The sequence below is a fragment of the Triplophysa dalaica genome, chromosome 21, assembly GCF_015846415.1.
Source record: "Triplophysa dalaica isolate WHDGS20190420 chromosome 21, ASM1584641v1, whole genome shotgun sequence".
NCBI lineage: Eukaryota > Metazoa > Chordata > Actinopteri > Cypriniformes > Nemacheilidae > Triplophysa > Triplophysa dalaica.
Window position 1 is genome coordinate 16,809,518 of NC_079562.1, and position 14,123 is coordinate 16,823,640.

The 14,123-nt window shown below is 36.1% G+C and overlaps 3 protein-coding genes across 4 annotated transcripts in view; all 3 read left to right on the top strand.

Moving 5' to 3' along the window:
- The first annotated feature begins 1,127 nt into the window (after positions 1 to 1,127).
- Positions 1,128 to 4,338, top strand: rpl29 (ribosomal protein L29). Of its 2 annotated transcripts, none has more exons than XM_056734094.1 (4): positions 1,128 to 1,211; positions 1,671 to 1,720; positions 1,806 to 1,870; positions 4,135 to 4,338. In XM_056734094.1, the coding sequence occupies exons 2-4, from the start codon at positions 1,684 to 1,686 to the stop codon at positions 4,240 to 4,242; spliced, it is 210 nt and encodes a 69-aa protein (XP_056590072.1). In that variant the 5' UTR covers positions 1,128 to 1,211; positions 1,671 to 1,683; the 3' UTR covers positions 4,243 to 4,338. The 2 variants fall into 2 exon arrangements, with proteins under 2 accessions (XP_056590072.1, XP_056590071.1); XM_056734093.1 differs by having other exon boundaries at positions 1,173 to 1,211; positions 1,668 to 1,720.
- Positions 4,339 to 7,440: 3,102 nt separating this feature from the next.
- On the top strand, positions 7,441 to 8,697 carry LOC130410703 (putative nuclease HARBI1). The gene has a single exon (XM_056735528.1). The coding sequence runs from the start codon at positions 7,441 to 7,443 to the stop codon at positions 8,695 to 8,697; it is 1,257 nt and encodes a 418-aa protein (XP_056591506.1).
- A 1,922-nt stretch (positions 8,698 to 10,619) lies between these two features.
- iars1 (isoleucyl-tRNA synthetase 1) overlaps positions 10,620 to 14,123 on the top strand; it is a 54,934-nt gene continuing 51,430 nt past the window's right edge. Inside the window, exons 1-4 of the mRNA XM_056734563.1 lie at positions 10,620 to 10,676; positions 11,235 to 11,358; positions 11,770 to 11,926; positions 13,680 to 13,799. Coding sequence (XP_056590541.1) covers positions 11,240 to 11,358; positions 11,770 to 11,926; positions 13,680 to 13,799 — 396 coding nt within the window. The 5' untranslated portion in view covers positions 10,620 to 10,676; positions 11,235 to 11,239. The remainder of the gene's footprint in view (positions 10,677 to 11,234; positions 11,359 to 11,769; positions 11,927 to 13,679; positions 13,800 to 14,123) is intronic.

Sequence of the window (14,123 nt, forward strand, 5' to 3'; positions counted from 1 at the left end):
TAAATTCACCATCAGTGCTGTTGCTGCATTTGACTGATATTTTCACACTGATAGAAATAACCTCAATCACCTTAAAGAATGAAAAAGAAAATAAGGTGTTGACAGTCAGCTTGCATTTACTGTATGATCAGGTTATCACAAAAATATACAACTTGTTTATATTTATCTTAGGCCTGTAATTATTACACCTTGCACAGGTGTGTACATATCATCTGTGAATGTGTATTTTCATAGAATATATTTAGTCTGTACAGTTGTCTCTTTATAGTTTGTATTTATTTTAGACAAATATTAATGAATAATATAAATAAATTATACTAAAGCATATTAACAATGTAGTTACAGTAATTGTATTATAATGTGTCTTGATAGATTTGAATCTCTGCAGTGCAAGCTTTTACGGATTCAGATATTTCTCCATCATTCCGCTGCCTGTTGAATATTAGCTGAACAACACTGACATCTGCTGGATACGGTCAATACTGCATCATCCACATATATCTCGATATTAATTTTGCCTTTTAATCATTTTATGAACGACTCTAGGTACTGTAGTTGTCTTCAGCATTGTAAAAGAAAAATACATACTATTAAATAAAGAATAAGTAAATATGGATTATAGTGTATAAGCACCAATCATTTAAGCTTGAGTGGTGTTTAGATTCTAAAAAATAATTCATTTGGCTTATTACATATCACATGTATGTATTTACTGCAAAAAAATGTATTTATCTAAAATGTCGTTGTATTATTTACGTTTATTTAATGGAAAAATTATTATTTAATGAACAAATTATATTTGCATTATACACGTAATATTTTTGGTGAATTCTAACAGAAATATTTTAGTTAGTCAGATTTACCATTTTTTTTACTTACATATACACAATACATATATCATTTAAACAGTATATTTCAAAATTATTGATTCACAGCTTTAAAATGCAGCCTCCTTTTTTGTGTAAATTGTTTCGGGTAAAATTGTGTAGGGTTGAGTGTAGGGATTTTGTACATACATGTTTTGTAACATGCTACTGCCCCATAAAAATATGAACTTAACATCCACCTCGACGAAATTTTTATATTTTTTGTTTACGTCTTCTGAAAAAGTCGTGTTGTGTTTCCCTTCACATCCCGCCACGATGACTTTTATTTCCCACAATGCTTTGCTCTTTCTTTCTTTTCCGGTTGCCGTGCGGTTCGTTTGGCAGGTATTGAAGTTATCTCCGTATAGTAATAAAATCTAATGCAATCCTCCAAATATGAAAATTATTATTTAAATATAAGTTCTATAATGTGCTTGATGTCCCATTTTAAGCAACAAATGTATAATATTTTGGATGAGTACTGAATAGTTTTGCATTAAATAGTTGTACATTAGCTTCTGATGTAGCTGGTAGCATCGCGCGTTGTTTTCAGTGAAATGAACATTTTAGAAGCACGTTTAGTCTTTTTAAACGCGCATGTAACACATGTTTATATCAACGAGCAATTTTAAAGTGCATAATATTAGTTTCGGTTGCTATGGGTATTGTGAGCGGCTGTGCTTGTGTAAATAACTGTCGTTAAATGATCAATAAAGAATGATATTAACATGTGCAATGTGTAAACACGCGGTTTGTCCATTGACCGTTTAATCTGATCTATTATTTGTTTTCTTGTGTTAGCAGACAGTGATCAGAAATGGCGAAGTCAAAGAACCACACCACACACAACCAATGTAAGCGTGAACCTTCATGTTTGCCTCAATACATTATGGTTTAGTTCTTGTATTGTTTTCTAATTTTGTCGGTTTTTATGTGCAGCTCGTAAGTGGCACAGAAATGGCATCAAGAAGCCAAGAACTGATCGCTATGAGTCTCTGAAGGGGGTAAGTGTCTGAACATAAATCATTCACTTCGTCCTCTATGAACACTGGTTTTATATAGATTTTAATTCATTGATCTTAAGGGGAAAATTCCGAAGAATGGCTGTGATTTAGCTTTGACTGAATCTTTTGCTCATATCCCGATGAAACAATTTAGGGATGCATGATAAAATGGTCATTCTTTGAGTTATCGGTATCCGTCGACAATCAAATTTAGGCCGATATTATAGCCGATAAATTATATAAAAATAATTTCCTCTGAATCACTTCAGGTGCACGCTGCTCACATTTTAAAATCAGTACAGGACTGTCTTTTTGTCATGATCATAATCTTACCTTAATTAGCAAAACATTGTTGAAGTACTATGTAGATATTTATGAATGTGCAAATTATTTGGCTTGGTACATGATTTTCATGGGAAATAAATAATGTTCAGTCTTAGAAAATGTTACATTAGTATTTAGTTCCTGTATATTGGCCAATATATCAGGCTATCAGCTTCCACAGATTTATAGTTGGCTAAAATGTACATATCGGTGCACCCCTAAAACAAATTCTGCTGCACTATGATATTGCTTAAGCTTTACTGTGATATGCATGTCTGTTATGTCATCAGACAGATGTTGATGTTTGGGTTTATAGTTTTGAGTTATTCGGGTATGTGCTAGATTCTTCAGCAGTTCTTGTTTTGTGCTCTATGGTTGCCTTGTATGCACATCTCATTTCAAGACTACATTTAGAAGATTTTGACGTTCAATTGCAATATTGCAAGAATAATGTCATGCTGTTAAAATAAGTATCATTGTGTGTAGAAATATTTTGTGGGTGGAAAACACAGTATATGTGCTTAATTATTCCACATATTGGCTTGCTTGGGTCTTTATTATGGCTTTTACATTTAGGCATTTGAAAGTTTACATTTAGTTATTGGAAGTTAAAGGACCCCAAAAAACAAAAAGTTTGTCAATTCCTCACCCTCTTGTCATTTCAAACCTGTGTGACGTTCATCCTTCCACAGAACAAAAAAGATATTTAAAAGAATGTTGCTAACTGGCACCCATTCCCTTGCATTTTTTTTTTTGTCCGTACAATAGAAGTGAATTGTGTCCATTGCTGTTCAGTTATCAACTTAATTTGAGATGTCATCTTGTGTGTTCTGTGGAAGAAAATCTTACCTGTTTGAAAAAAAAACAAGAGGGTCAATAAATGATGACTGAAATTTAAATTTTTTTGGGTGATACGTTTGAGTCATACTGCAGTGCCTCTTTTAATTCTTCATCCATGTATTTTTTGTCTCTCAAAAATTGTCAAGTTCATTCTTGCCAAAAGGGTTATTGAAATTTCCCCCTATTTTTATTTTATTTTGCCCCTCAATTACTATTGGAGTTTCAGCCCTTCCTTTCCCATGTTTTTACTGCCTCTGTTGTCTTGTGTAAATAAAAGTTGTGTATGCAGCATGTTTTAAGGACTCTTCCATATTGGTTTTGTTATTACGGGAATCAGTGTATATACTGCTGTACAGCAGGTGGCGCTGTAACATACATTCGGGGAAAAAGTACAGAATCCCAGAACCTATATTTCTTATCGGTTTTTAATGATTGTTCTGAGTGGAAATCTTTCAGAAAAACGTTAATTATCTCAAAATTATCTTTTAAACTTTTTAATTGTTGAAGAAACCTACCCACATCTAAGGAATGATAAAAAAGAACAAATCAAGATTGAAGAATAGGGTCTCCTTTGTTTAAAAGCAGAGACTCTTTTCTTTCATTAGACATATTATTTGTCCATTTATTCTTTACAGAAAATGTACTGTGAGCATTAAAGTTGGGTTAAAATGTTAAAAAAACCGCTGGCGTAGGCTGGCAACTTTTTAAGGCTGGCGGGGAAGAGTTAAACTGAACTGGACAAAATCAGCAAAATTAAAGAGAGTAACCAGTTGGTTCAAGTCCATTAAGACAAATTTCAAAAGCTGAATTGATTTTATTCATTACGTAAATTATGTATAACTCTGTTTTAACTAGTTGCAAAAGCTGAATAATCATTAAAAAATTACCGATTAGTCATTGAAATAATAGATTAATCGGTCTAATAATCGTTAGGTTAATCAACTATCAAAAGAATCGTTTGTTGCAGCCCTACTTTAAGACTTACACAATGTGTCCTTTTAACGAATTTAAAAAATATTGCATCTCACCGGTTTGGCATCATTTCACTTTAGTTTTTTTATTGTATGTTTATGTATTAATGTTTTTCTTCTCGTCAACAGATTGACCCCAAGTTTCTGAGGAACATGCGCTTCGCTAAAAAACACAATAAGAAGGGGATGAAGGCTATGGGGATGAAGACTATCGCAAAGAAAGAAGCTCCTAAATAGATGACGGGCCCCTGAAGAGTAAATGATGTACAGATGTTCTGAATAAGGGACTTTATACCATCAAAATAAAGCCATGCTTGGTTAATGAAACATTAATCTCACTCTTATTTTGATTACTTTAACCCTTTGCTGGGTTCACTGTGCTCTTAACTTGTTGTAGTTTATCATTGGTCAGTGGTCATGTTGAGTTTTTCTAATCTGATACAAGATAAAGGTTCAGTTTTGGGTGATGGCACCTCAGGATCTGTTATTGCAATCTGTGATCTGCAAAAAAATGGTTTACCACAAACATTTGGGAAAAAGGGAGCTTTTAATAGTTTGCTTGTTTTGATATACAACATGAAGATTCAGACATTTGTTTGACAGTAATGTGGTTTAACCTCGAGAATTGTGTCCAACATGGACACAATTCAAACCTTGCTGTTACGGTGTAGCTGAGCTGAATAGTGCAAGTGAAAAGTAGAGGTTTCTTTCTGCTCTGAAAGACTTTATTACTCTGACTTTTCAGTCCCGGTCTGATGCTCAGTTCAATGAGACTAGAGATCTGCAAAAATAGTGTGATGTATAAAGTACAGTCAACTGAGGAGGACCAGTGCAGGGTTTGAGAAGATTGTCAGTGTTTATCTCAAAATATTATTAGCAGCAAAACTGTTTCTTTGCTTTAAATGCATTCTATGTCTATTTAACTCCTTTTATAAACTCAGTTGGGGAAAAATGTTTTCAAAGGACTTGAAGTGCAGAGTCAACAGAGAAATGAGGTGTGAGCCTGTAGCTCCTAAAATAAAACTTGATCCTTTCATGGAAACTGAGCTGCATTTTATGTTTAACTCACATTGGCAGCCAGCAGTATGATGCCACCGTCTAATGTGTCAATGTATCTTATCTATCTTATCTTATCTATTGCTTATCTAAAGCAAAACATTCATTACAGTCACAGTCAATTTTGCCGTCATTGTTCTCGTCAGGTGTGATGAATTCATGAATGGAGCTCAGCATCCTCCTCAGTTCTTCTGTCAATGTATCCATCTGTTTCTGCACATTTCATTCACCCTCTTTTATACAGTTTTTCTATGTGTTTTTCATATACATGGGCTAAACATCAAAACAAATAATTAAGGTTGTATACAGCTGTAATATAACAATAAGACCCAAGAAGCAGCCGGTTACAGTGCATTTTTCAACTGCTAATGACATTGTGGCAAACCCCTTTGGTTTATTCTGATTTTGTTATGTTCAGTTTTGCTGGTCTGAAGTGTCCGAGCCAGCTGGCAGAGGGGACTGGCTTTAGGTCTCAGCTCTTGGGTTTTAAGTGCTTCACTTTGAAGTGTGTTAGGGGGACATGAATTAAAGGGTTCATATGATGCGGCATTGATTAAGATGTAATGCAATGTGTATACACAATTTAATGGTTAAAAAACGCTGTATTTTCCACATACCGTGATCTAAAAAGCGACGTCTGCTATGATTGGCCAGTTAACTGGTGTGTAGTGATTGGTTGAATACTGCAAGCGTGTGACGGAAATGTAATGCCTCTTATCATATTTGTAACATCAGGTTCCTCTTCAATTGTACTGACAGGTACACCACCGTACTTGAGTATACATTTGGGCGGTCTTCGTCAAATCCTACCACTAACTGATGTAGATTTGTGGGGGTGTGGTTACACAAGGTGTTTTTAGGCAGGTATGTGTGAGCATTCGCTTTAAGATAGAATGCATTTTTTGTTCTCACACTTTTATTTGTGCAATTTAACATGTCTAATACATCCATGGACAACTTATAACACACCAAAGACACAGAAAAACACATATTCACTCTTATGAACCCTTTAGGGTGTGTCCAGAATTTGAGGGAACTGTTTTTGGATGTGTATTACCAGGCGTCTCTTCCTAATTCAGCCCTGCATGCATTATTTGGTGTTCTTCTCTTTTATTCATGCTTTGTTTAATTCTTTCAAAAATATCGGTTAGTCTAAAGGAGTTTGATTGTTTTTAATTATACATTCTGGTTTAGTTTGTTTTGAAAGTTTTTCTGATCTGGTGTAATACATGCATGAGCAACCTATAACACACCAAAAAACACGTGTTCACGCCATACGACCTCTTGAAACATTTTTCCGAATCCTTCCAGGATATAAATTTAAGCAAACGCAATATATACCACAAACGACTTTAAGTCATACAAATCTGTTGAGGTGAACTGTGTTTTAACTCTGTTTAAGTGTAGAAATTTGTTGATGAAATCATTGTAAAGAGCATGCCCTGTTATTTTAGCCTTCTGCATTAGATTGTGGACAATCTCATTAGCATAATACCTTCATTGGATGTGTCAGATGAGGGAAACCACTTTGTGGAGTACGGGGTCTTCCAGGACTGGTTTGGGAACCGCTTATCTATATTCTTTTCCAGCCAAACATACAATTACAGTGTGTGACAGAGAAGATCATTATTCTGTGTAATTTTGAGAGAAAATGCTGAGAGAAAAGAAGTCACATTTCAAAAGTTGCCAGAAGCAGTATTGGGTAAGTTACTCTGAAAAAGTAATTAATTACTAGTTACTCATTACATATTCAATAGTGTAATTAGATTACTGTCCAAATTACTCTGTCCAAAAAGTATTTAGTTACTCATTACTAATTACTTTCTATATCCTACATCAACCTTGATTAGTTAAGTGATTCAAGAATATAAAAAAATAAAACGGCTTATTGAATTCATTCAAATAATATTATTAACTGACCAAAGTATTACAAATGTGAGAATTATACATTGAAGCACAGATTTTAAAGTAAGACTAAAGTCAATTACGCTATTGCACACGCATATATTTAACAAAATGTTTAGTTTAATTACATCAAAAGTAACTGTATTTAAATTACAGAAAACATATGAGTAATCCCTTACTTTACTTTTTCAAGGGAAAAGTAATTAAATTACAGTAACTAATTACTTAGTAACTAGTTACACCCAACACTGGCTAGAAGTTTCCAAATAAAATAAAAATAAATAGCTAAATTTGTTCCTATATACATTTTGAAAATAAAGTTGCCAAAGCAGACTGAAAAGTTGCTATCTTAAGCAACAAAATCGCCATGTTGCCTACAAAGCCAAAGATCCGTATATTTTTCCGCCAACGATAACGTCATCACCCCGCGTCTCCAGCCTAGTCTGACGCCGCTACGTCACACCCACAACAACAATGGCGGACGACGTGCTTGTGGTCGTGCTGCAGGAGCTACTGAGCTTAATAGCTTTACTACAGCAAAACCTTCAGCTTCTTTGCTACTGCGGTGAGCAACAAATGCTTATGGACAACAACATACGTCACATGCTATTAGGTCCACCGCGGAGGACAACGAGGAGAGCGACCAGGAGGAGATTTTGGGTAAGACCTGGCCGAAGCAGCAGTTGGTGGGACAACTTTGTTAAAAGTGTTGTTGTGGAAGATGAATGGAGGGAGAACTTTCGCATGTCCAAAGCATCTCTGGTCGCCCTGAGTGAAGAACTCAGTCCGTATATTGAAGGGCAAACAACAAACATGAGGGCACCTATTGAGACGCTCAAAAAGGTCGCGTTAACCGTTCATTACTTGAGCGACGTGGGACAGCTTCAGAAGACTGCTCATGCCTTTGGCGTGTCGAGACAGGCTGTGTCCGTTGTTGTCAGGCACACATGCAAAGCGATCGCTATCCACCTGGGTCCAAAATACATCAAGCTGCCTTTTACGGAGGCCGAGGCTGAGGATCTGGTTTTGGGCTTCCATCGCGCTCATGGCATGCCACAGTGTTTGGGAGTGGTCGACAGCACCCACATCGAAATCAAACACCCATCTAACGTCAGCAACTCAATGGACTATATCAATGGGAAAGGTAAACACTCCCTCAATGTACAGGCGGTCTGTGATCATAAGTACAGATTTATTGATGTTGTGATAAAGTGGCCTGGGAGTGTACATGATTCACAGATTTTTGCTCATTCAAAGCTTAATATGTACTTTAAGACTGGCAAGATCCCTGCTCTGAAAAAGCAGATTGTGGACCACGAGGATGCTGTACCAATTGTTGTCCTCGGTGACCCAGCTTACCCTCTTCTGCCTTACTTGATGAAGGAATATTCCAACGGTGGCTCCACACCTCAAGAACGGCACTTTGGGCTTTGTTTGTATAGGGCACGGATGGTTATCGAGCATGCTTTTGGTCGCCTCAAAGCCAGATTTTCTGCCCTGAAAAGGCCTATGGACATCAACTTGCAGGACCTGCCCCATGTCATTTACGCCTGCTTTGTTCTTCACAATTTGTGCGAGGACAAGATGGAGAATGTGGCTGAACACTCTGTGTTGGGAGCAATACAAGGTGATGAAGACTCACAGCCTCCTACATTATGCAACAACTACCTCACAGACTGTAATGAGGGAGAGAGAGTGAGGAGAGTGCTCACAACGTACCTCGACCCTTGAAAACGACTGGCCAACGAGACAGATTGCTCTTTTGATTAATTACTTTAGTACAGTATCCAAATGTGAATTTTATAATGCTTATCATTAACTAAAAGAAATCCATTGCTTTGCACACTGCGGTAGGCTATATAAGACCAGTTTTATTGCACTTATGCTTTTTGTTGTCCTTATGTTGGACCAATTGCTTCTATTGTTTACCTCATTTGTAAGTTTCTTTAGCGTCTCGTAAATGTTGTTGTGTCCAGTGTAAATAAACTAATCACTGCAACCACTCCCAGAAATGTTTTTATTAGAAAATAAAGCTTGAGGTTAAAGAACTATATTAATCGATGGTGAAAAACTGTCCTGAATGATGCTGGTGGTTACATTAGCAATGTTTCTATTTATCTTATAAAATATTTATCTGCATGTTGTCGGAGATGCGTCTTGCATATTCCTCCATCAACTCCAACAGCCTCCTCTTTATTTGTAGGTCGTCCTCTGTCGGATCAGTCAGACTCTTCCTCTACAGCCTGTCCCCCTCTGTGGCTGTTCAACTTTTCCTTGAATAAAGCAGAACAAAATCACATTATTCTTACACAAGAAGTTAAAGTAAAAGCCATGGTGTGAATTCTTCACTAAACTGAACTTTTTACTACTATGGCAGTCAATAAAATCAAAGAAATGTTTGGTTACAAGCATTCTTACAAATATATTTCTCTCCTTTCAATATTTGTTCACCCTCATGTCATTTCTAACCTGTATGAGTTTCTTCTGCAGAGAACACAAGATATTTTGAGTAGTGACCCACATTGATGTTCATATGGTCACAAAACCACTGAGACATTTCTCAAAGTATCTTCTTCTCAAGTGCCAGTGTTTCACAGAAGAAAGAGTCACAACAAGGAAAAATGATGACAGATTTTTTCATTTTGGGGTAAGCAATCATTTTATACTAATAAATCCTTACTTAGGAATTCATTTTTGCAAAGTTCATTAATATCATTCAACGAAACACAAAAAATCAAAAACGTTTTTATTTTAGCCAACATGATAATTATTAAAAAATTAATTATTATTAGTCACCCTGTTTGTTATGTTTGTCACAGGTTTTGAAAGTACTAAATCAATAAAAAATACAAGTCAACTTTGACAACACAGTTCAATCTTTGAAAGAGTACAGTGTTTTTTCCATTCCCTGAAAAACAGCAAATTTGGACACACAAGGTTTCAGAAGGACAACGACGATACATAAACATCATTATCATTTTATATCATAATAATTGTATTACCTCCACAGTTCTGAACTCATGGTGTGTCTTAACACTGTTTTATAGATGTCGTCCAATATGAGAGATGAAGAACAGGGTTAAAGAGTTCAGAGCAGCTGAATGCATGTGGTTTCATAGCATTAGCAGCTCAAGCCTCATGTGTGCTTTTATTTATTATGAATGGGAAAAAATCAGAATTTTAACATACAGACTACAGAAGTCAAAACTATAAAGAACACAGCAACCCAAATAATGCAGTTCATTATAAAAATGCGTGAACATGTTTTTTGTGTAGTTTGTGCTAAAATTAAACATATAGCTTGCATATAGCCTTTTTATAAAAGTAAAAAGTTCAATACAGTTATGCCATAGCACGATGCAACTCTTAACAGATATTTTGTATTAGTGTTGATACAGCATTTATAAAACACAAAACATTCAAAATATAATAGAAGACAAAGTCAAAGAGTGACATATATATATATATATATATATATATATATATACTAAATGAAGTGTGAGGGTCCCAATCTAATGACAAAAACATATCCAAAATAGACAAAGGGCGTTTTTATGTCGCCATTACATAACGCTAACAGCCAAAGATTTTTTTAGGTATGCAACTGAGTTAATCGAGACTTTTATTATGAAAGCTTCCGGATCGTTAATGTTTCACGGAGTTGCATCATTTCCTTCCTCTCTCTGCTGCTCACCGGTCAGGATTCGCATGTGAGTGTGGAGTTGTCACTTTACTCCTCATATATTATTGTTTACACTTACATATATTATCACTGATATCTGCTGTAAATAGTTCCGTGTATAAACACAAACTGTAGATGTTGAGATGTGTTTGTATAATGAGGTGTTGATAGATGAATGTCTTCATTCTGTAATGACTCACACTATTAATAACAGTAACAGTTGTGCATTTCATCCTTTCATAAAAGTTGCAGTGATGCTTAAAAATTTTCTTGTTGGAAACAGTTAGCAGACTAGTTTAGTTTGTCTGTTCTAGTGATTATTTGTTTTCCTGCCACAAGACACTTGCACAAGACAGTGAACGTTTTTTCTCATTTAATGTTTTTTAATAATATTCCATTCTAGGTCCTTTTTTGTAATAAAAATGTTTTCAATCAGAATTCAATCATGCATTGGGTTTTATATCTTTTGCATTATTTACAGCTACAATTGCATTTGTTGTTTGGCATTAATGGGGCAAACATTGATACTTAAGGTTAGAAGTACATTTCTGACACTGATAGGCCGATATGATGTTGTTGTGTGTAGTCAGAATGGTGGAAGCAGTCCAAGAAACCATCAACTTCCCCTCGGAGGAAGAGCGCATCCTGAAGTTCTGGGAGGAGAAAGACTGTTTCCAGGAGTGTCTCAGGCAGTCCAAAAACCGGACAAGGTGATACAGAAGATCATGAATATGTAGAAGCTACAGTACACTGACACCTCACAGAGCCCTGTATAGTGGATATATGTGCTGAAGATAGATAGTTAGATAAATGCTCAATAAACAAGGCTGATTTAAGCTAGAATTCATTTCTTTTATATGTTTAAATTTAGTCTTTTTTTTTAGAAAGAAACAGAGTGAATGTGCAACTTGATTTGAATGCTGTTGCTGTGACATGTCAGCTGTTTCTTGTGGCGTTCCTATCTTCCATGTTTAATCGAGGAGTGTCTTTAAATGTGTTGGAATGCTGTTTCACTTTCCGCCCATTGGCACCGTTTCAACCACAACAATGTTCGTGTTGTTATGATGTTATTGTCTTCAGACAGAGAAAGCAAGACGGAACATGTGATGTTTGTTTTTCAGGTACACGTTTTATGACGGACCTCCCTTTGCCACCGGCCTCCCTCACTATGGTCATATCCTGGCTGGAACCATCAAGGACATTGTGACCAGGTTTGCCCATCAGAGCGGCTTTCATGTGGACAGAAGGTTTGGCTGGGACTGTCACGGGCTGCCTGTGGTAAGAATTGATCCCCTCAGTCACATTTGACTCCAATATTGACAGATGCCATGAATTATACAGTAAAGGGAAATAATTATTTGATCCCGTGCTGATCTTGTACGTTTGTCTGCTTACAAACAAATGAAGGGTCTATAATCTTTATGGTAGGTTTATTTTAACTGATAGCGACAGAATATAAAATTAAAAATCTAGGGCAATAATGTTACAAAAAGTTTATAAATTGATTTACATTTCAGTCAGTGAAATAAGTATTTGATCCCAGAGCAATACAATACATAACTTTGTTCGTGGTGGAGAAACGGGTTGGCAAGCACAGAGGTCAGACATTTCTGATAGTTGGTCACCAGATTTGCACATGTGTCAGGATACATTCAGTCCACCCCTCTGAAAATCTTTAAGGTTTCTTGGCTGTCATTCAGAGTGTAGCCTCCTTCACAGATGTTCTATAGGACTAGGGTCTAGAGACTAGCTAGGACATTTAATGTGCTTCTCCTTAAGCCACTCTTTGGTTGTCTTGGCAATATGTTTTGGTTCTTTGTCATGTTAAAGGCACATCCACGACCCATCTTCAGTGATCTAGTTAAGGGGAGGAGGTTCTCGTCCAATATTTTACGGTACATGGGCCCGTCCCTCAGCCCATCAATGCGGTGAAGTCATCATGAGACCGTAGCAGAGATAAAAAGCCCTAAATCATAATGTTTCCAACACTGTGCCTTTTTGTAGGGTTGGATGGTGTTCTTGGGGTCAAAGTCAGCTTTTCTCTCCCTCCAAAAACAGGATTCTATTTTGGTCTCAAAGCACTTTCTCCAAAGACTTTTATGAATCATTCTAATGTTCATTGTCAAACTTCATACGAGCAAGATGGGCCTTTTGGGCAGAATTCTAAATCTGTTGTGGCATAACTGTCTTGAAATCATTAACAAGCTTCTTCTGTGTAGTTCTGGGCTGATCTTTAACCTTTCTCATGATCGTCTTCACCCCATTGGGGAAATCTTACAGGGAGCTCCAGACCAAAGACAATAGATAGTTATTTTGTATTTCTTCTATTTCCAAATGATGGCACCAACAGTTGTCTCCTTCTCACCAAGCTTCTGTCTGTAGCCTATTCAAGGTTTGTGCAGGTCTACAATCTTGTCCCTGACATCATTTAAAACATATTATTTTGGTCTGGACTGTGGTGGAGGGTTGAAATGGAAGATACAGATTTTGTTGGCAGGCATCTTTTATACACATAACAAGCTGACTTAGGAGTACTTTATTAAAGTGAAGGACTAATCTGTGGTCTATATAGGCACAAAACCAATCTGTGGAGCCAGAATTCTTGGTGGTTGGTAGGGGATCAAATACGTATTTCACGGACCGAAATGAAAATCAATTTATATCCTTTATATACATTTTTTCCCCTGTTTTTTTGGTTGACATCCGGTTTTTATCAGTTCAAATAAACTTACAATAAAAATGATAGGCCATTCATTTTTTTTGTAAGCAGGCAAACTTACAAAATCAGCAGGGGATCAAATGATTATTTCCCTCACTGTATATTTAAGACGGCAATACTGTTCACGAAAACCTTGCTTTTAATTCCTAAAGTTAATATTTATGGTTTCTCGTAATTGTTTTGTTGGAAATTGAAAATATGTAAAAACAAAAGTCCCAGGAAGAGTCCCATAGTTTTCCATGGTTTTAGCAAGACCCTTGGTCTTCCAAATGCATAAAATGCGAAAGTAATGTCATTGTTGATGTTTTTCAGGAATATGAGATTGATAAGTCACTGAACATCAAAGGACCTGAAGATGTTGCTAAGATGGGGATAAAAGAATATAACAAGCAATGCAGGAGCATCGTCATGAGATATGCCAATGAATGGGAGGTACGTGTGTCTGTAATGACATCAGAGATGATTTGATTATTTAAATTCCTAAATGACTGGATTCCAGGCCTTTGTGTTGACAGCATCTCAATTTTTAGATCTGGTTTATATGTGCTCATTAGAAATGTCTTATTAGGTTTTACGTCTCCCAGCTGAATTTCTAAGATCTTAGGTCGATTTATAGGTTTTATTATAGTAGAAGGGAAGAGAGTGAATGGGAATCGGAGAACATAAGACTGACCTGCTAAATGTTATGGAACTTGTTGCAGATTTTTTATTTCAACATCATTTAATGCCATTATCCAGTGGGTTTAGTGCAGTATG